The 23,173-nt window shown below is 41.3% G+C and overlaps 1 protein-coding gene across 1 annotated transcript in view; it reads left to right on the top strand.

Moving 5' to 3' along the window:
- Positions 1-14,406: 14,406 nt before the first annotated feature.
- PRKACB (protein kinase cAMP-activated catalytic subunit beta) overlaps positions 14,407-23,173 on the top strand; it is a 100,583-nt gene continuing 91,816 nt past the window's right edge. The window contains exon 1 of the mRNA XM_054979648.1: positions 14,407-14,678. Within this exon, the coding sequence (XP_054835623.1) occupies positions 14,633-14,678 (46 nt within the window). The 5' untranslated portion in view covers positions 14,407-14,632. The remainder of the gene's footprint in view (positions 14,679-23,173) is intronic.

Here is a 23,173-nt window from a genome sequence, read left to right as displayed (position 1 = left end):
CTAACCAGGGTGATAGGAATCCATAAGAACACTTCCTGCTTCCAGGGATCAAATTAACAGGAGTATCTTTTAAGAAGAAACATGACGAAATCACATCTGGCAAGTACCTGAGGCCTCAAGAAAGTTCAAAGCTTTAAACATCAGATTAATAAAAAAAAAATTCTCAACGATTTTTGTAGAGCACTTGTTGTGGAATGAAAGTTCAACACTTATTTGGAAATAGAACATTCCACTCATCTGTGATTACATTTCTCTGGAGTTTCCCCCTCCCCGCATAAACAGCCCTCTAGCTGTTGACCATAACAGAGATGCACATGGGAGGCACAGGTAATATCTTATTGAAAATATACCACATTTAAAATCCTGAACTTTTTAAAAAAATGACCATGGTTACATGCCTCTAAAAACGGTTAAATATTTCAGTAATTCATGATGATTAGTTTTACAAAGAACCAGCCATCCATTTCCTGTTTTGTATTATAAGGAATAATGAAGAATCTGATCTCTACAGAGCAGTCACATTTGGAAACTCCTTCATCAGCATCCAACTAGGTCTACTGGAGTATAACTGACTTGGATTATCAAGTGACACATGGATGCCTGACTGATTTCCCTGAACTGCCACCACAGAACATGCAAGCATATATGAAGAGTCTCTTCAACCACTCTCATTGCAGTTATTTCTCAGAACTCTACATGTTTACAATGAATCAATCATTTCCTATAGCCAGAGCTCCCCAGTGTTTTCTATTATGCTCTCTGAGTAATATCTAATTTTCAGTACATAAAACTATATTTAGCAGTTGAAAAAATACAGAAACAAATCTGGTATACTTTTTAAAAGCAGAGTATATTTCCCTTCATATAGTGGAAGTAAACTCCAAAAGCACAAAGCAAATAGCATCTGAACAAACCAAACCACTCTATCATTTATACTAAGTGAGTACTCACAGTCTGATTCAAGCAACTCTGAAATGACCTAACCTTTCCCATCAGGTTCAATTCCCAGCTTTGTCAGAGGCCACATGTAGGTTCACTGATGTTTACAAAAGTTGTCCTAGGCAACCAAACAGAACATGAAGATTTAAAGGGACCACTTCCAAACTAGATATTATCTTCTCCAAATATTATTTTACCGCATGTCCCTTTCTTTAGAAAACTGTTACAGGAAATAGATGCCATGAAAACAAACCAACTAACCACAAATTCTTCTCCTTCTTCCTCTCTTGAAAAAGAAAAAAAACCAACCCAAGTTCCATGTACAGGTCAAATATCTTAGTATGATGTTACTTTTCAAAAATAGCTAGCTTGGAACCATACTTTAGAACTGTCATAATTCATTTTCTAAGTATTTTTTAATTCCTCCTCCTTCCAGCTTAATGCAGTACCTCCACCTCTCTTCCACAGTTGTGAATTCTCTCAGGGCATTCCTGAATTATTTATCTTTTTATTACTGTTATTTTGTAATCATGCTATTACAATTATAATCTGTGAAATAAAATGGTGAGCACAAACTTTGGCTTGCTACAAAGTGAAAAAGAGTACCCACACACTCAGAGCCACCAAGAACTGATTATTAACTTTATCTTTAAGTGCCCAGAGAGAAGTGGCCAGCCATTAGAAAATAGAAAGTAACAAATGGGGGAATCACAAAGATTTGCGGGGGGGGCATCTAATTTTCCCCTCCCCTGCCATGTCCTCTTTCCATGTCCCTCACCCTCGCCCCCTGGTACTGCTTCCTTCTCACCTTCCCATCTACCTTTGTCTGCCCTCTTCACCTTTCCCCTGACCCTACTAACAGCCTCTCCCCTATGGCCCTGTTGTTTGGTGCTGGCTGAGCCAGGCCCAGTTGCATGGTCTTGTGGGAAGTAATTCACTTTTCCGTATATTCCCTTCCCCACACTATTTTTCCCTCCTCCTGGCAGCCCCTACGTGCTCACTTTTCATTACGTCCTTCACTCCTTCAAACCCACTTAAAAACTTATTTTTCTGCCCCCCCCCCAATTTTCATCTATATTTATTAATTTACTTCATTTATATTCTGCCTTTCTCCACAATGGGAGCTCAAAGCAACTTACATCATTCTCCTTCCTCCATATTATCCTCACAACAACCCTGAGAGGTAGGTTAGGCTGAGAGTCTGTGACCCAGTGAGCTTCTACAGCAAGTGATGATTCAAACCTGGGTCACCCACATCCTACTTTGAAACTCTACCCACTGTTCTACACCGGCCTGTGTAGGGGGGCACTGCTGTTCAACAGTAGCAAGCAGCAGAATCCGGGTGTGTTATGCAAGTCGTGTGATTGCTTCTGGGTCTGGATCCAATAAAGTCTCCTTCAAAGACCAAAATAGCCCTGGAAAGGGCTGTGCCCCCTCGCCCTGCATTTTACTGGCAGAAACCAAGCCTGGAATACTGACTAAACTGTTACAATTGTTTAGCAACAGCCACTGAAGGCATCTGGTTAAAGCTACAGATGCTCCTTTTATCTTTTTTTTAAAAAAAATATTTTTAATTTAGTTTTCAGATTTTTCTGCAAACCTGGCACATTTTTCAGGTGTGTAGGAAGATCTGTCTTGTCCATTCACGGCCCCCATCTCTAGATTATATACTCTAGATTAATATACTAATAGCCAACTGGCCCACTGATAGGGTTGCCAGCTCCAAGTTGGGACATTCCTGGAGATCTAGGGGGTGAAACCTAGAGAAACCTGGAGAAAGTGGGGTTTGGGGAGGGAAAGGACCTTGGCATGGCATAATTCCATAGAGTCCATCCCCCAAAACAGCCATTTTCTCCAGGTGAACTGATCTCTGTGGCCTGGAGACCAGTTGTAATTCCAGGAGATCTCCAGCCACTACCTGGAGGCTGGCAGCCCTACCCACTGATCACGGCCACTTGGCTATTAGTATATTAGATTAACTAGGCTGTAAGCAAAGGAATTAAAGGGAGGAAAGCAGAACTTTTGGTGTGGGGGACTAGGTTCGATAGACTTTAGAATCTTGCCTGTGGGAATAGATTTTTAGTGGGGAAATAAGATGCTGTCTCAGATGCTTCATGGAGCCACTTGCAGATGAAAGTGGAAAAGGAATCCCGCAGCAGCACAAAAGAGCTACAGTAAGAAATCACTCCTAGGATGTCGATCTCTATGTTTCACAGTTCATATGCATTTAGAAAACCAGATCAGCCCCCTCTAGTGACAAATATTTCCTGTAATGATGCACATACAAAGGTCACATTCAGGATAAAGGCTTTATTTAATACTACATATTGCATATGATACCATATATGTGAACAGACTACCATACCTGCTTGGAAATCCACTAAAGGCAACAAAGAATGGGCAATATGGGTCCAGAATCAAAAGTACTGTAACTCCTAGTGGACAGATAATTATCACAGAAAAAAAGACTATAGAAGTCTAACCATATTTGCTTCAAGCTACAGTTGAAATTTTACTGATTTATCCACATAATCAGTTTCAGGGTCAGAAAAATAAATAAATAATGATGATCCTTTTTGATGGAGGACTATATATGGGTAGCATTTTAGTTTACTGAATTTTGTTCTATGCTGTTTTTATGCACCTGCCTTGTACTTATGGATAGCTTTAATACTGATAATTATTGTTCATAGGGCTCCTAACAGAATAGGCATGAAGAAAGATGTCCTGGCTCATTAATAAAAGCTTAATTTGTGGAAATGGACAGCTGAAGCTTTTCTTGGCATTGAAGTAATTTATGTTTTTAGGCAGAAAAGTGCATATTGCAAAGGAGGCACAAAACTAGCTCACCACTGGCTGGGAACCCATACAGCCAAGTTGTCAGAGTGGCTTTGATGCACTTGGATTGTAATCTGCATAAACCAGAAGTAGTTTATTATGGCATGAGTTTTCATAGACACCAAGCTGTATCAGATATTGTGCTGGAGGTGTTGACAGACACACCCAGAAATGATCTGATATAAAGTAAATCTAAAGGATATAACAACTGAACACTACTGGTTAGGATTACCAGATCTGGGTTGGGAAATTTCTGGAGATTTGGGGATGGAACATGGGGAGAGACCTCAGCAGGGTATAATGCTATAATCTAAACCTCCAAAGCAGCCATTTTGTCCAGGGCAATTGATCCCTATCATCTGGAGACCAGCTATAATTCCAGGAGATCTTCAGGCCCCACCTGAAGGTTGGCAGCTATAATAGTGGTTGTCACCTATGGATCACAACTCAGACCAGCCAATCATGGCTAATGATACCCCTCTTTCCCACGCCTTGGGTGGCAGACCTTTCCTTGTTTACAGACACACACATACACACCCCAAACTGAATAAATAACCTAAAGCAGCTTCTCACCAACAACCAACAACAAACACAGGAACCAAACCCTGCAAAAAACCCAGATGCCAACTTTGTCCCCACATATATATGGGCTATATTATTATAAGCTATAAAAAAGGCCAGCTATATCATGTTGGGTTCACCAGTTGCTTATCCTCAAAAGTAATGTATGCTATCATGATTCAACAGTGCCCTTCTGCTCCCTACACTGGACAACATGAAAGAACTATTGGGCACAAAGCTGATATTAAATATAACTCCTATGGGCATACACTCCATGCAACTGATGAAGTGAGTTCTGATTCCCAAAAACTGATGTTGAAATAAAGTTTGTTAGTCTTTAAGGTGCCGCTGGGCTTCTGACTGTCAGTCTCTCATTTCTTTTGATTGTGAGGCTAGCATCAAATTAAGGCATGTTAAACAATACTCAGGTTCCATTAGAAATGTAAACAATTTTTGCCCCTTCTGGTGTTAGCATAGCTAGCATGGCACACAGGATTACAGATCTGTACAGCTGAGTTACATATGCTAGGAGTGGCATGCAAGCATTTATGGGGTGGGTCTCACTACCACTGTAAGACAGTGACTAACATGGCTGTTCTCCCAGAATTCCGATCCACCTGGTCACTGCAAGTCAATTAACACAGCATGTACACTGCCTGCATTCAGGCTAGATTAAAATATGTTCCTAGTAGACATGTTCACATTTTTTTGTTATTCACTTACTTATCTATTATTTCTTTTTTTAAAAGATTGTGCTCTCTTCTGCCTTTTGGCTCAACAAGACCTTCAAGATAGCTTACAATAACCATGTAAGCCATGGTGATTTTTTTTACACATTATCATTCAAGCAAGTTTCTGGAGTGTGCAAAATGATAGTCTGTTTTTGTGACAAATTATTCACGTGACTTTTTCTCCTCTTCCAGCCTATTTAGAACCCTGACAAGAAACAAAGAGGCTTGCCCCAAGCACAACTGTTGTGTAATTTGGCCCTCTGAGTCCTTGGGGACAGGAAGATTTGAGTAAGCTGCTCTATGCTCTGAGCACAAGCAAGCATCTCTCATACCCCAGCATAAATTATTTACTCTGTTCCATTTTCCTATCATTTGAAGCTGCTCTAGTACTCACTGATCTCTCTCTCTCTCTGGAAAGCACCATATATCCATCTAAGAAAGATGAAAGAGATTATTTATGTTCCTCATCAGTGGCCAGAGAAGATAACAATTTCTAAATATCTTAAAACAAACCAAGCCTTTCTTGCAGTAGGAGAACTTGGAAATCGTCTTATCAGAGGACTATCTTTTTTAGATTCTTACTGTGGTTTACTTTCTTGTATTTGGGGAGGTGTAACATTTACTCATTTCCTAGATCTTCAGGGTAGCTCTTTTTTAAAGTATGAAGGGTATTACCTAAAATTGTATTTGTATACATTATACTAGTATTACCCTGAAAAACAGCCAGTATCTCACAGTGCTTCACTTCTAAGAATATAAGGAGAAATATGCTTTGGTGTGAGCTTATCTAGGTCATGGGTTAAAGTAAAAATGGGCATCTGTTTTCCTAGCAAATGAGACTAAGTGGCAGAAGGCATTAATAATTTATGTGCTTAGACCATCGATTCTGACTCTTTCTTCAGTCAGTTGTGCCATACTGCTTATGAGGAAGAATGTATTATGCTGCTTATATACATGCATGCAGTTTATCTTCTATAGCAGCAATGCCATTCAAACCCATTCTTTCTCTGTAGGGCACAGTTTACAGTTTGTTTTTTAAACCAGGATGTAATTAAGGAAAAGTATCAGCACACTTGATTTTAAATGAGAGGCTGTTATTTGCTGGCAAGCTAGTTTAGACTTGCTGCTGCTTGTTTGAGCTCTGGCAAAAAACAAAGTATACTTTTTAGTGCGGTATAAATAATCCAATGTATTCATTTTAAATATTCTAATGCTGTTCTGTTAATGACTTCATGGCATTTTGTTTTTATAATGTTTTACTTCAACAGTTACCTCAAGCAGGAGAAGCGGCATAGAAATGTCTGAAATTAAATAAATCAACAGGCAGCCAAATAATGAATAGTAAACTTTTTCTTATGCCCCATCATGGACTACCATGCCAGTAGTAGAAACTTAACATGGTACCTCAAAAGTCTGTGTAAAACAAAACATGGTCACAATAATCCGTGTACAATGTGTTGTTGAATTGTAGGAGTAAAGCAATAATATATTTTTTTCAATGTCAAGCTAGAAAGCCCCATGGTAGTTGAGAAACTACAGGTGAGGAGAAAGAAGTCACAAGGATTTGGGGCAGGCGGAGAAAGCCAGTCATGTTGGAAATGTCTGGAAATACAATTTGTGTATTCTTCTCAGAAAAGAGAATAACATTTTTTTTAAAAAAAGTTAGAAGTACAGAGGGAAAGGAAACCAAAATTGAGAGAATTTGCAACAAATGTAGATTTTTTTGTCTGAATTTTCTAGTGGGTAAAGAATTTGGTACTATTACGAGATAAAATCATGCAAGCACAGACTGGGGCCAAACCTCCTGAAGATGTGCTATTGAGTTTGACTGTAAAGTACAAGAAAAAACATTTGGTGAAAGGAAGTTCCCAGAGAAGATGCAGCAAAAAGGATAAAACAAGGACACCGAGCAGTGAACATACACAATTCTCGGTGTAGATGTAATATATAGTGCAAGAGGTCGTATAATGTAGGCTTGGATCTTATGGTACTGTTCCCCTTATTCTTCTTTCCAGCTGCTATTGGAGGTTTCCACTTCACCCCTTGCTTCTTCTGCTCGTACTTCCACAGGCATAAGTACACCTTGAGATACAATGTTAGCCGGGAAACCATTCAAAAATACAGAGTTTCAACTCTCTACATTAGGGTAGTTTTTAAACAACAGTTCCACAGAGATGGCTTCTCCCAGGCAAAGATAAAATTAACAAACCCTCTCCCCACCACTTTTCTCTCTCTCCCATCCTGTCCCTTCTCTTCCTCCACCAACACCCGCCAAAGGTGGAGCTTCACTGCTGTGCTTCACAGGGCATCAGAAACCTCAATTTACAACTTCAAAAAAAGGGGGCTGGGGAGGAGAGAAAGTGAGCGAAAGACAGAGAGCCTTTCTTTGTGCAAAAAAGGGATGGAGGGGAGAGGAGGAGGAAGGGGAGAAATGCACCACTCACCATGGCGCCCACCTAGATCTGCAGCACTGCGGAGGTGGCGAAGAAGGCCACGCATCCAGCCAAGGGCTAGCCACAGCCTCACAGCCAGCAAAGCGCTCTCTCTGTCTCTCTCTCTCTCTATCTCTGTCTTTTGGACAGAGATAGCAGGGACTGGTCCTCAGAGGGTTTGTTAATTTCATCTTCACCTCCAAGGAGCCATCTCTGCCAGCTCTGTCTTTTAAAACTACCCTCCTGTGGAAAGATGAAACTGTCAAAGCCTTTGAACTATGCTTCCTGGCTAACATTGCTTCTCTCTACACTTGAGCTTCCTCGTGTAAGAAATCTTGTGTAGAGACCTCATGCCTCAGAAAGTACTAATGGAAGAGGAAGTGAGTGCTACAGCAGAGGGAAATCTCTGCAGTGGCTGGAGAGTAGCATGAGGGGAAGAATATTATAGGATCCAAGCCGTATTTTTTATGCATAGCTTGATTTTTCCAAGAGACTTAAAATGCAATCATATGCAGAGTTACTCTGGTTTAAGCCCATTGTTTTCACTGGGCGTAGACTGGAGTGACTGTATACAGTTGCTCTCCAAGATTGCATTATTTAAGCATGCTTGAGGGAAATCCCCACTGCATACAGAATACTTGTTCTGAATAAACATTTATGTATTTAAAATGTTCTTCCTTAGCCGTAGGCTTTTGAAATGGTTTCCAATATATATCATAAAATCACAATACAATAAAACCTTAAAACCATTCTTGAAAACAGTGTATCACAGTATCAACACTAATGCATCTTAAAAGCCAGCAGCAGTGTAAAAAGATTTTAAAAACCAATACATTCACCAGACAAAATGTCTCACCTGTTTCCTGATCTGCTGCAGTGAAGAAGGTATTCCAGAGGCAAGGAGCCAGCTCAGAAAAGGTACCTGCCCTCTTTGACTTTCAAAGAGGAGTTTTGTTTTAGAATTTTGCTATCTCAGGTAGCAATCCACTCACTTCTGACGGTCACTTGAAGCAGGGCCTCTGATAAGAGGACAGCTCCTGTATCTGGACTGCAGGTCGACAGGTTTAGGAATACAGCTCCCAACCCTGGATGGAGCATTGTTGGCGCTGATGCTGACAGTGAAGAGCCTGGGCGTGGATGCTTCCCTGTCAATGGAGGCCCAGCTCATGGCAGTTGCCAGGTCTGCATTTTACTAGCTTCGGCAGTTCAGGCAGCTTGTTCCCAATCCTTACCTCTCAACAAGCGACCTGGCTACAGTGATCCAAACAACGGTCATCTCTAGATTAGACTACTGTAACTCACTCTACACAGGGCTGCCCTTGAAGTAGATCTGGAAATTACAGCTGGTCCACAATGCAGCAGCACGTATCCTCACCGGGACTCCAGTCAGGGCAATTATTAGACCTGTCTGGTGCCAGCTTCACTGGCTCCCAGTTGAGTTCCAGGTCAAGTTTAAGGTACTGACTATGACGTTTAAAGCCCTAAATGGACTGAGACCTACATACCTGCGGAACCATCTTTCGCTGTATGTTCCCTGGAGGACTCTTTGTTCAGCTGATCACTATCTTCTGGTGGTCCCTGGCCCTGAGGAGGTTCACCTAGTTTCAACTATGGCCAAGTGAAACTCTCTTTCCATCAAGACCAGGGCACTGTGGAACTTATTACAGTTCCCCTGGGCCTTTAAGATGATGATGTTCCACCAGGCCTATGGTAGTGGCTGAGGTCTGGGCAGGCTATCTGGTCAGACTCTCTGCTGTGGCCTTTGGTCCACTCAGACACCTATACCTGCCTGACCTACCCTCTTTGACTTTCAAAGAGTTTTGTTTTAGAATTTTGCTGCTGCTGAATATGGTCTTGTAGTTTTAAATTGTACATTATATTTTGTATTGTGTTCTTAATTCTATATTATATTTATTGTTACTGTTTTTAACAATGTTGTTATCTGCCCTGAGCCTCTTCACAGGGAGGGCGGGTTAGAAATTTAGTAAATTAAATTAAATTAATTCATGCCGTCTTTCAAGTACCCTGGCCTCAAGCCATTGAAACCTTTAGAGATCATAACCAGCACTTTGAATCGTACCCAGAAGCAAACAGGCAACAGTGGAACTTCTTTAAAACTCATAACATAATCCATAGTGAATAATATCTGTCAGCATTTTATACTAACTGAAACTTCCAAACTGTTTTCAAATATAACTCCACATCAAACACATTGCAACTATCTTGTCTATTATAGAAGTGAGCAGCACATGGACATGGTGCCTAAAATGTAATTCTCAGGAAGACTGTAGCTAGCGCACCAACCAAATTCAAGCAAAGATGCTTCATGCCACAGCAGCAAAGCGAGTCACTCTTTCAAAAACAGATCAAGTCTCACCCTGAAGCTGTACTTCATTTGGCATACAATTATATGCAGAGTAGACACCTTAATTCCTGACTGGCAATGTTATCAGCAACAGCACCACCACCACCACGTCTGGACTGCTCTTCAGTTTATTGGTCCTCATTCAGTTATCAGCTCTACACAACAAATCAGAACATCCGTCATCTCACCTGATTCCAACGAAAAGGAATATCAGAGGTGAGTGCCATTAGCACATCAATGACACTTTATTCTAAATGGCTAGATGATCTCTTCTATCCTTGTTGTTGGTCTGCCTCTCTCACTGAGAGCCAAGGTGGATTGTAGTAGTTTCATTTAGATGTTAAATAGTATAGAGAAAAGAAAGAACCTAGCAGAACTCCATTGCATAAAGCCCAGTCTCTCAGTAGCAACTGAGAATAAGATGATCTCATATTCCTATTATCTTCACAAAGGACCTAGGATGCAGTAGAGTCTACAGAACTATATAAACTACTAGGAAATGTCCCCTGTGAATACAATGGGAATTTCCTCAGAGTAAACATTCCGAAGATGCATGCTTGACTTAGAAGTAAAATGCTCTTAACCACCACTAGCACGGCAACTCATTTTCTGTGGATTTCCTTACAAGCACTTGTCACCAATTCAAAATGGAGGGCGGGGGGGGGGGGGAGATCAGGTAGTAGCAACTGGTATGACTTGCTCTGTCCATGTGATAGAACTTCCTTCCCTTATCACTGCTGTAGCATCTAAAGGGCTCCTAAAGCAGTCTTTGGTCTTGCTTCTAAGGGGACACAAGGGCAGGCTATGTAACTATTTGGAAAGGAAAGAGCCTCTCTGAATGTAACACTGGTGCCTTAAACCATATGCTGTATTAGAAGATGGTTTGTTGCTAAGGACTGCATTTCTGCAATTGAACTAGGAGCAAGCTCAGCTTCTAGGAACAACATTTTCAACAATGACAACCATTTATTGACTTGCTGGAACCAGACAGATCAAGATGGGTAGCCATGTTAGTCTGTCTGTAGCAGCAGAAAAGAGCAAGAGTCTAGTAGGGTTTCTGAAGAAATGACCTGTGACTCACGAAAGCTCATACCCTACCACAAATTTTGTTAGTCTTATAGGTGCTACTGGACTCTTGCTCTTTTCTACTGGAATCAGACAAATTACAAGCAGGTAACAAGCAAGGACTTACAGGGGGCATTTCATTTTCCCCACCCCAACTATTTCTTCTTTCCATTCCCTGAACTTCCCCATCACCATTCTCCTTTTCCTTCTTTCCACCCATCAGTCAACCTACCTTTATTTGCCCTCTCCCCCTTCAGTCTTCCCTCCTTCCCTTCCCCTAGCAACCTTTCCCTGGAAAAACTACTGTCCCCTTTCACAGTGCCAGCTGCCAGGCCAGACCCAGTTGCTTTGTGGAGAACCCACAAGGTCTTGCAGGGGGAGACCTCATTTTCTACTGTATCCCCCCTCCCCATGCTATTTCCCTCTTCCTGGCAACACCCATATCCTAAGCTTCTCTTGCTTTCTTTTCACCCACCAAATAATCTACCTTTTATCTACCCCCCCCCATTCAGCTATATTTATTATTTATTTACTTCATTTAAACTGCTCCCTTCTTCCCAAAGGGGACCCAAAACAGCTTACATCATTCTCTCCTCCATTTTCTCCTCATAATAACCTTGTGATAGTTTAGGCTGACCACATGTGACTGGACCACAGTTACCCAGTGAACTTCCATGGCAGTGATTTGAACCTGGGTTTCCCAGATCCTGTTTGGAAACTCTAACCATTACACAACACTGGCTTTTGGGGGTGATTGCTGTTGAATAGTAGCAAGCAGCCAGGCCTGGGTGAGTCAGGCAAGTTTCATGGCATCAAGTTTCTGGTCACTGCTGCCAGGTCTGGGTCCAATGAGTCCTCTCTCAAAAGCCAAACAGCCCTTTCCCCTCTCTCTGCTTACTAACAGATACCAAGGCTTGAAATCTGACAATGATGTTGTGGTGGCCTAGCAATGGTCACTGAGGGCATTTGTTTCTTAAAGCTACAGATGTGCTTCTATTAATTGGAGTAGTTAACTTCCATTTTTTAAAACTTCCAATCCCCTCTCCTCCCGATTTCAGATTTTTCTGTAAACCTGGGGCATTTTTCAGGTTTGTAGAGAAATCTGTCTGGTCTGTTCATGGCACTAGTTCCAGATTTAAGTATCCATAAATATGACCATGTTGAGAATTAGATATATTGATAAGATTGCCCCAGGGGCCCAATCTGGGGGATGGGGGGTCATGGGGAGCACGCTGAGGAAATTTGCTCTGGAGCACTTCTGTGTCTCACCAGAAATGACACTGTTCCCAAAGTGATGCAGAAGTGGACCCAACTAGTGCTGGGGCCCAATTTTAATCAAATCATCCCCCTACAGGGGCCTTCATTTCCTTGTCACGCCTAGAATGATATCATTCCTGGCACAACAAGGAAGTGTTCCGGATTATGCAGGAGCACCCTGCGGGGCTCCCAGGCCTTTCCCCAGAACCCCCCCCCCCGCCTGCCCGCCAGGAAAGTAGTGGCAGGGGGATGGAGGCTGGGAGCAGAGGATTTCCATTGGGAGTAGAGGATTCTCACTGTGGAACAGGATCCCTATATATTGATTATACAGCAAGAAGTATAACAATGGCCATTTCCACACAGCTTACCTTATTCTGCAAAACAGCAAAATCTCGTGAGAAGACGCTGTTATTGCACAAGAAGACGCGATAACAGTGTCTTCTCGCAAGATTTTGCACGAGATTTCGCTATTTTGCAGAATAAGGTAAGCTGTGTGGAAACAGCCAATGTAATTAATAGATTAAAAGGCACATTTTTTAAAAAAATCATGTTTGTTTTGTTGGTATAAATTTTCTAGTTCATAAAAAAATGAAAAGTAAACTTGTACCATGATATCCACAGATATTTACCAAAAGCATTAATCCCCAGCATGCACACCATAAACTGCATAAGAAATGGTAGTTTACATAGAATCTAACTGCTACTGGAATATTAAATCCAGGAGAACAAAAAAAAAAGACTGCCAAAGTTGAGACACAGCTCCCCAAAACTGTCTTTTAGTGCTGCCTTCAGGGTCACAACACAAATCACACACACCCTAGACACTGTAACCAAGCTTTTGTATTTCCCATTAAGAAGCTGATAAAATGGTACTTGGACAGATGTGGGCTGTTCTTCCAAGGTGAGTTCAAGTACAAATAAGTAATTCTAATGTTTCTTCAAACAAGATCATACCCTTGTTTCCCATATTAATTAAACTGGAAAATGAATGATCCAGTGTTGTGCAGTACTCACAATCATGAAAATGGAATCGAATCTCTACTGTGCCCATAAGCATGCACTCCCAGAATTAAGTCTACAGGAAAGAGTAAATAAATTACTTGAATTTGCGATGTTAAACATAAAGGGCCACTGCAAATTCTATTTAACTCAAAGTGAATTTCTTTCTGAGGATCTCACTGCCCTGCAGTGAAACCCTGCTGCAGATAAAAAGAAGGCAAAAAATTACGGATGCACAGCAGTGAAAAAAATGTACTTTGCATATACTTAAAGCCACTCCTGCTATTTTGGCAAGAGCTTCAATCTGCATCAACAGGCATATGCATCTTTCTGTAAGTGTATTTATTTAAAAGACCTACTGAGTGCAGTGGGACTTACTTCCAAGTAGGGATCCAATCATATGTAGGAATGAGGAGCAGTGCAGTTTGATGGTTAAGGTGTTGGGAGAGAACCAGGCTTGAATCCCCACTCTGTCATGAAGCTCACTGAGTTCTTTGGGGGCCATCTCTTAGCCTAACCTACCTTATGGAGTTATTGCAAGGATAAAATATAGGAGAGGGGAACAGTGTAGTCACCATGAGCTCATTAGAGGAAGAGAAGGCAAAACTGATAGCTGGATAGGCATAAATCATGTCACTAAAGTCAGTAAGACTTTACACCAGACTCTAAATATGCATAGGATTGAAGCTCCTTGGCCCAACAACACCCATGCTTACTGAAAAGGAAATTTCCTTTTGAATTCTATGGGAATTGCGCCAAAGCAAATTCCAAGTGATTTTATCAATATTTACTCAGAAGTAAATCCATCTGGATTCAGTGAGATTCACCAAGATTCCAACGGTTTTTTATACATGTTAGCGCAGGAGTTAGTGAGTGAACGTACTGAGGGCTTATTCTCAAGTAAGTGTGTGTAGGATCGAGACCTCTGTCAGCCTGAGCGCTAACCATAACGGTAGGCAGGCAACTATTTGGGATGGATTAACCCAGCGGGGAAGGGCGTCTGTCATCTTGTGCGTCTGCGGCGTCGTAGGGATTTCTTTCATCTTCCCCCGGGTTAAAAAAAATTATAAAATTAATCAACTTAATCTGAAAACCCTCATCTGCTTTTGTGAGGAGACAAGACAGTCAGGAGCTGGGAGAGAAGCAGCGGCAGAGGGACGTCGAAGAAGGAGGCGCTTCAGCAGCCGTCATTTCCGCCGTGTGTGAAGCGGGGAAGGAGGGGGGCTAGGCAGGCTGGCAAGCGCTTCTCCTCTAGTGCTGAGGCCGCCCGGAGACCCAGAGCGGGGAGAGCGCGCGCAGAAGCCGAGGGAGAAGAGCGAGCGCGGAGGGGAGGGAGGCCGTCGGCCGGACCGCCGAGTCCCGCTTGACACGCACTCGGGATTCCCGCCCTTCCCCGCTGGACGGACGGAGCGACCCGACCTCCCCCCGCTTGCCCCGGCCCGGCCATGGGGAACGCAGCCACCGCCAAGAAGGGCAACGAGATCGAGAGCGGTGAGTGAGGGAGGGAAGGGGCACGAGAGGGCCAGCGGCGGCCCTTGGCTCCGCCGCCGGCGGCACTTGAGGGAGGCTGACGGCTGCCCTCCCCCCGTCCTCCTTCTCGAGGTGCACCGGGACGGCCAATGGCAGGCCCTGCGGCCTAGCTGAGCGGGCTGCGGCACTGACTGAGCAGTCTCCCCTCCCTCCTTCTCCTGGCCGGCCGGTGCAGGCCCGGTAGCCGGAGGCTGTGGCCGGACCGACGCCGAGGTCCTGACAGTTTTGCGGGCCTGCTGAGCACTGGGGAGCCGCTGCATCTCCCTCCAGCGCCGGGCTTTAGAAGTAAGCGGCTTAATCCGCCTCTGCCAGGCTCAGAGCAGCTGCAGAAGCGACGAAGAAGCCTTGGTGCCCCTTGGTTCACCTGTGACAGCACTTGAAACCTCTTCTTTTGCTCCAGTCTCCCACTCCCCACTTAGGTTGTCCCACTGGAAGAGGTACTGGATTAAAGCGGGCAGGCACGGTTTCCTCCTTAGTTTCATCTCATCGGTCTTGGTTTCTTTTTACAAACTCACTGGGCTTTCAAAAGGAGCTGTATTTACTAACCTTGGTGTCAAGGCAAAGAGAGCTGCAGAATGATGCAAACTGCTCTGTGATTGATATGGTACATGTGTGTTTCCTTCTCTTTTTCTCCACCTCCCAGTGGTGCCACAAAACAGTTCCTTAACTTTTCCCATGTGATAAATTCACCAACTAGGGGGTGGGGTGGGTAGATGGGAGCTCCTATTCCCAGCTTTTGTAAGACAGTGTTCTTTCAGCATTGTCCTGTTGTGAAAAAGTGCATATGAATTGTTTTATCTCTTTGTGCAAGAAAAATATTAAGAGTTAACTCTTATTTCATGCCAGGCAGTGTAATACTAGAAGATTAGTCATACATGATTTTTGTGGGGGCACTCTAAAGATAGTTGATATAATTTTTGACAAGTTTGTCTATTTCACTGTACCAGCATTCTTTAAAAAATGCAGAATATATTTTGTGTGTTATTGAAAATAAAGTTTGAAAGCTAAAACATGTTTTTTCCAGCTTTTTGCAATTTACCTGTATATCATTTTTGTATGTGAGGTTAGGAATACTGCAGCAGTCTCAAATACGGATGTGTTTTATACCTACAGCCAACTCCAGTGCCATTACTTTGGCCAGGCTTACACATGCAAAAGAATGAGGTGGTAAAATGGCCTGCAGGTGTTGGATTCCCATTTTGAATATCATTTTATGTTAAAAAAATACCATGCAGATAGAAAGCTACACTAGTAGGTAGAAAGATGTTGCCCTTGTCTTGCTTGCTGGTCTAGTTTTCTGTTTGCAGGGAATTCTTGGCATAGGGGAACATAGTGATCCTTCACCTGTCGTCTGATGTAGTCCATTCTCTTACCTCATTTTCCCTTCTTTTGCATGTATGAATCATGTCTTAGACTTGACAAGAATAAGAGTAGAATGTAAGATTCCAGTCTTGGTAGTAAAGTAACTCATTTTCATGTCATATTTTTATCTTACAATGAATTGTAATGTTTGGATTTAAAACTAGTTTTGACACTAATAATTTCATATTTTCTTTATTAGTTATTTTTGTAGTTTAGACAATTATTGTATTTAACTGTAAAGATTGTTATGGATGCAGAAAAGAATAGGCTTTGTTGTTAAGAGGTGGTTGGATTTATTACCTGGTTAAATAAATTCCTTTGGCTTGTCATAATAATGAAGGCTTGCAGCAATGTCCAAGAAAATCCAGAGAGGATGGCATGTATGAAAATTCTGAATTAGAGTAGATTTACCTTAGAGGACATAAATTCTTCATTGTACTTGATTTCAATGTATCATTAACCATCCATGGTGATTCAGAACCAAAGTGAGGTGTAAAGTACCTAGGGAGATAAACATTAAAAAGATAGGGATACCACACTGTAGCATTTGTCTGCTTTCCATGTCTCTTGCAGGTGTCTGATTTACAGAATCCCATGCATCTGAGCTGCTTGCAGTCCTCCACTCTGAGCAGATCCTGTGGGGCTCTATTATAGCATCTCTTTTCTGTCACATCATCTTCTTACATGGTACATCAGTGGTTCTAATCTGCTGCTGTACAGCAGACCAATCTCTTGAAACCAGGGATTTTTCTTGTCTTAGAGTATTGAGCAATGTTGTTTGTTCAGGGCCCCAAGCTGAGCTCCACTCCAACTTGTTTTGCTGGAAAAAAATGTATGCTTAGGATTTGGAAGATGGGCTGGATACTCAAGGTATTGAAGGTCCTTAGCTTGAGATGAACTGCCTGTCACATCACAATATGCCCCTGACAGCACTAGGAACAGATGTGAAATCTGGAGCCAAGAAAGGAGTCGTTAAACTTCCTTTCAAATATCTTAAAGAGTCTTGTATATGATTGCTGTACACCATGTTATCCATTCACGCAGATAGTTACAATTGTGACCTCTTAGAAATGTTCATAATGTGCCTGGTTATTCTGGCCTACAGCTAATATGCATCACATTCTCTCCCCTCCTGGTAAACCCACAGTTACATATGATTTACAATGTTTAGTGCACAAGCGGACCTGTGACTTTTTAGAATATGTAATAACTGCAGTCTTTAACTGCTCTATGCTGGTGGTTGAAGTGTCAGATATTAAGTTGTTAGCTGGGTCCAGTATATGGCTTCCCTGGTAATAATGTGGCTTGGAAGTCCTATGCAGCACATGTGTGGTTCAATAGCAGCACAACTCCTAGGTGGTACCCATGTGATCTCTCATATATGTAGGTTGAGAGTTTGGAAAGCAAAGCATATGTGATCTGTCTAGGAAGGAGGTCCTTGAGAACCTTCCCTGGTAAGTCAGGAAAAGGGAGAGGAAATGTTAGAGTTGGAGTTCTTTGGAAGAGAGTGGAACTGAGATTCTCACCAAGTTGAAGACTTCTGAGTATGATTTACAGGCTTTGGAATATAAGCTACTCCTGCTATATGATACAGTGATTGTTGATTACAGGTTGCAGGGAGTGCTATAGAGTGCTGTAGTTGAAGGACCTCACTGAGGAGAGAACTCATAATATATAATACATAAGATAAGTTTACACCGTATGTATTAGGCGTAAGGGCTTTGAATAAGTTCTATAGACTGAGAACAGAAGAAGCCAGTGATGACATCAAAGGAAATTAATGTTGATTATTGTGCCCTTGATATAGTAATGCAGCTTCTATTGAAAACAGTAATTGTGTATGCCAAGGGCATTCTGCAGTACCTTGAAAGACAATTAAGGGTAACCTAACACTGTTTATTTAGTAGATTTATGTAATGTATCAGGATGCTTATTGTAACAGTGATCAGTAAATTTCAGATAGGTAGCCATGTTGGTCTGCTGTAGAACAGCAGGATTTGAGTCTGGTGGCACTTTAGAGACCAACAAGATTTTCAGGATATAAATTTTCAAGAGTAAAATCTCCCTTCTTCAGATAGTGATCAGTAAGGTATATGCAATATAATTGTTGATCTTAACACAATTTTGTAAAACTTCAGTTCATTTTATACATACCGTAAGTGATGCTGAGCTTTTAGCCAGAATTATTCGAGTTACCAATGATGCATTTACTATAGCTACAGGTAATATAGTAATAATATTAGCAGTAGATGAATAAAATACAAATCCTTTTATGCACTACTATACCCAGAGGTACCCAGTTTCCTGGGGGTAAAGTGTAGATGACTGGGGAAGGCAATGGCAAACCACCCCGTAAAAAGTCTGCCAAGAAAACATTGTGATGCGATATCCCCCCATGGGTCAGCAATGAATTACTTGGTGCTTTCACAGGGGACTACTTTTACCTTTACCTACCCAGAGGTGTTTACTGTGCTGCTTAAGGTACTGTCCATTACATTTTCAACTTGGATTGATTATCAAGAAAGTACATCTTAAATTGTGATTGGCGCCCTGCAACTGCATACAACATCTAGTTGCTGTGGTGGAACTTAACATCCTAAACATCTTTGTGTGAAAGCCAGTGTCAGCCTGCTTCTGTAAGTGTATTGTTTTCTTTCTTTGCAAGTTCACAGTAGTTTGGATCAAAGCTAGTGGCATTATCTACAAGCGCTGAATAAAGTCTAAACTTAGTATATATCAGGGAATGTTTTAGAAAGGAGCCATCCTAATAGAAATGGGAAATGTCATAAATTGTAAATTACATGACATGTGACAGTTGTTTTAAAAAAATAAGGGAATTAGAGTAGATGTTCACTATTTGGAGAAAAAGCTATGCATGCCGTTCAAGAATACAAATTTCCTTATGTAGGTGGCTTTAGTATGCGCCATATTTTAAAACTGGAAGTTGGGCCAAAACTAATGGGTTGGATCTTGCAGCTTTTCATCTGGTGCAGGATTTAGGCTGGAATCATTTAACTTTCTAAAAGGCTGTGTCTGGGATTATAGGAACCAAGTAGGTTAAAAAAAGCCGCATAGGATGGAGCTGCAGTATGAAAATAATTGGCAAAATTGTTCTGGCATCAGGTAGGATCCATCCCAATATTTGTTCATGCACATTTTATTTGATATACAGACTAAAAGTAATATTTGTAGTATTACCCAGCCCCCTGCTTAGCCTGCTGTGCTCCTCTTTATACATAGAAAGCTCTCTATTAAGGCATACTAAAGGTCCATTGAGTCCAGCATCCTGTTTCCCACAATGGCCAGCCACTTCGGGGAAGCCCACTATCTCTGCATGAAGGCTGTAGTCCTCCCCTGCTGTTGCCCGCTAAAACACCTGATATTCAGGAGTGTTGACAGATTAATTTGTATAGTTCCCTAAAGCAATCTATGTTAGTAGTCCTCACTGCAGTTTTCTGGCAGTGAATTCCGTAAGTTAATTATGTGTTGGGTGAAGAGTTTCTTTTGTTCTGAAACTGCTGCCTGTCACTTTCATTAAATGATCTAAGTTCTAGTATTATAGAAGAGGGAGAAAAAAGTTCTCCATCTCCATACATGCATGACCTTATACACTTTTTACAAATGTCTGTACATCAGCTTGTCTTGTTTGTATCCTAAAATACCGTGAATGATTTTGCCTTTCTTTGTAGGAATAGTGCAGGGCTATCCTTCCTGTAGTTGTTGCAAATAGCTACTCAAAGGAAGCAGAGTCAGCACTATCTATAACTCGGTTTTCTTGTTGTTACTAGAGGAGGTAGCCAAACAGATGTCATTCAGGGAGGGCAAGTGAAAATAGGATGTTAATGCTAAACGATGGTTGATACTGTGTTTAGGGATGTCAGAAGACCCCTATGGCTATAGTGTGTGTAATCCTTAGGGAAGTAGGAAATGGTTGTGCACATACAACTGTGTGTTGTGTATTTTAGGCACAGATGATTGGCTTGCTTTTGCAAACCCCACACCTAGTACACAAAGCTGTTGGAATGGGAGTTATAAGTAGGACAGACTTACTTAACAGAAATGGTCATCAGATACGTCTGTATTTTAGAACAGAAACACTAGCTAGACTTCACCAAGTTTATTCCTGTTACAGTCCTGCCTCAAACCCATTTTAGAGATAATTAAAACATACATGAGATGGCAGCATATTATGGTGGGCTTATTTTTAAAGAGAAAAATAGGAATAGGAAGTTTGATATATCCACAGAAAGGCTTCTCATCTCCTTGTATATCCAATATAAACTCCTTATCAGTTACATACTCTCAGCCTAACAAACCACATTGCTGTGGTTTGCACTTTCCCTACAGATGAGGACAGCAAGCCATGGTTTGTTTGTAAGCCTGACTTGGTGGGGTAATACAAACTTTTTCTTGCTGTTTTAGTAGAATGCAGACTGTCTTGCTGATAAATTGAAGTAATTAAAATCATAGTGCAGGGGGTGAAGGAGTGCCTGACCATGATAATAATATAATAATAACATTTGATATATATCAATTTTGATATATATATATATAAATTGATATCAAAATTGATATCAATTTTAACTGTTCACCGCCCAGAGCCCCTGGGATGGGCGGTATATAAATTGAATAAATAAATAAATAAATACTGCCCTTCAGGACAACTTAACACCCACTCAGCGGTTTACAAAGTATGTTGTTATTATCCCCACAACAAAACACCCTGTGAGGTGGGTGGGCCTGAGAGAGCTCCTAGAAGCTGCGACTGACCCAAGGTCACCCAGCTGGCTTCAAGTGGAAGAGTGAGGAATCAAACCTGGTTCTCCAGATTAGAGTCCCACGCTCGTGAGTTTGTTGTGTATGTTAGGGCTTGACAAATGGTAAATGCCATATTGCCACGGTGACTTGAAATTTGATCATGGTGACTGCTGCTTTATGTGAATGCAAACCCTGCATTTTTATTGTCTGCTGATTTGGCTGGTGCTCCTTATGACAGCTCTTGTTCATTCCCCCTCCCTGGCTGTAACCTGACGGACTTGTCTAGCTTCAAAAAGTTTAGCCCTACCCCAACTGTGAGAATGATGCAGAGTTATCCAAAGCTAGCAGCGTTTCCTCCCCCTCTGCTGCCCGTTACTGCAAGTGAGGGAGAGTGGACAGGAGCTGTTGGAGCAGCAGCAACCAGCCTATGAGATAATGCTCCTTTAAATGCAAACTCTTCATCTTGGAGCTTGACTGCCAACAGCTTTTGCCCATTGCCCAAAGCCATAATCTGAGGTGGATTCTGCTAGCTTTAGAAGGCTTTGCCCTAGCCTGAATGGGGCGGGTTAGATATTCATGGCATGAAAAGCATAATATCACATTAATATTGCATTAATGCACCTTAAATACTAGTTGCTGGAAGCTTGAAGAGGTGTATATCTTGAGAATGGCTCCAGTGAAATCTTAACAGCCTCCTGGACATATTTGTAAATTTACCTCCGAATCCTTTTTGATAGGTTACTGAACAATTCTGCAGCATTTCATAACTGGGTGTTAGAAGTTAGCTTTTTGTTGTGGTGATGATACTGTTTCGTAGTATTAATAAAATTTTGAGAAACTTTGAGAGCTAAGATTAGATTTTGTAGAAGCAGTAAGAGTTCCAACTAGAAAAACTATGCAAATACAGATTTTTGTTCTCTTAGACCATTGAATAAGCATGATATTAACAGGAATAACAGAATTTTAATGTGAGGCTTGTAAATAGACTGACAAGAATATTCAGTTTACCAGGCAGAAAAACATCTTGTTGGAAAACTGATATACTTGTTTTTCCCTAGGTTATTAAAGTTCCACAAAGGACAAACATGTTGCTAGATAGGCTAGGAAAAACTTCTATGTTCTAGTGTGATGACTTTTGTGAAAACATTTGCAAGTATGTATAAATATATATCCAAAAATACCATACTTGTAGCTTAGTGTAAAAAAAAAATTCTTTCAAAAGACTGCCAAAACTATAAATTGTAGTTAGTAAACAGTTTTTGAGTTTATCAGACTGTAATTAATCTGTCCTGACCTGGTTAACCCAGACTAGCCTAAACTTGTCAGATTTTGGAAGGTAAGCAGAGTCATCCCTGATTAATGCTTGGACAGGAGACTATCAAGAAAGTCTAGAGTTGGTATGCAGAGGCAGACAATGGCAAACCACCTCTGAATGTTTCTTGCCTTGAAAACCCTATGGGGGCGGGTCACCATAAATTGTCCGTAACTTGATGGCACTTTACAGACACACAATTAATCTGAAATGCTTTTGCTTACAAGCCATATTGATGTCAATCAAACAATTTATCATGGAAGCAGATTTGCAGAGGAGAAGTACATTGATATAAGGTAGCAGAGGATATTATATTCATTACTGAAGCTGTATCTCCCCGTTTAGTCTACCGGGTCAAGAGAGGGAGGGTTGCTGAATGCAGGTATTGTTTTTGATTATTCTGTAATTTTTTTTCAGTGCAACTGTGACCTCTAAAATTTCAAACAAGGCAGCAACTAAGAGTGTCAGTGATTAAGTGATTCTTTTACATCACATCAACATAGTCTTGGTGAAGATTTACCTTAGTATATAGTCTTCCATGCTCTGAATTCATTAAATTTGAAATTATTCATTGCCCTTTAGAGTAACTTTGAGACAGTCCTAGGCTACATTCAGATGTTACAGTGATCTGCAATTTATTAAATAGAGGTGAGGCAGAACATTTTCTAGTGCTTTATTTTTCCATAGATTATTTTTCTAAAGGTTAATTGTTTCCTAGAACTAGTAACAGCCATTTGTGTTATAACTTTTTCTAATCAAGCATTTCAGTTCAAGCATTTCACTTGTAGTAATATTAAAATATTAAGTTGGATTGTGATCAGCTGGAAGACCAAATGTCTCTTTTCAGAAGTCAGTTCTTTTTTATCTACTTTTGGTATTATATAAGAGACTTGGTTAAGACTTTCTGGTATATATTGCTTCAAAAGGGGGAGAATGAGAGGAGAACAAGAGGCGGGTTGGCCTGCCTCATTTCATCTGCCCTTAATATTTCTGAATTGGAAGTGGTGGCCTCTTTTGACCTGAC

The sequence above is a fragment of the Eublepharis macularius genome, chromosome 5 (genome assembly GCF_028583425.1).
Source record: "Eublepharis macularius isolate TG4126 chromosome 5, MPM_Emac_v1.0, whole genome shotgun sequence".
In the NCBI taxonomy this organism is placed as follows: domain Eukaryota; kingdom Metazoa; phylum Chordata; class Lepidosauria; order Squamata; family Eublepharidae; genus Eublepharis; species Eublepharis macularius.
The sequence above is the reverse complement of the archived record's forward strand: the minus strand, read 5'-3'. Positions and strand labels throughout refer to the sequence as shown.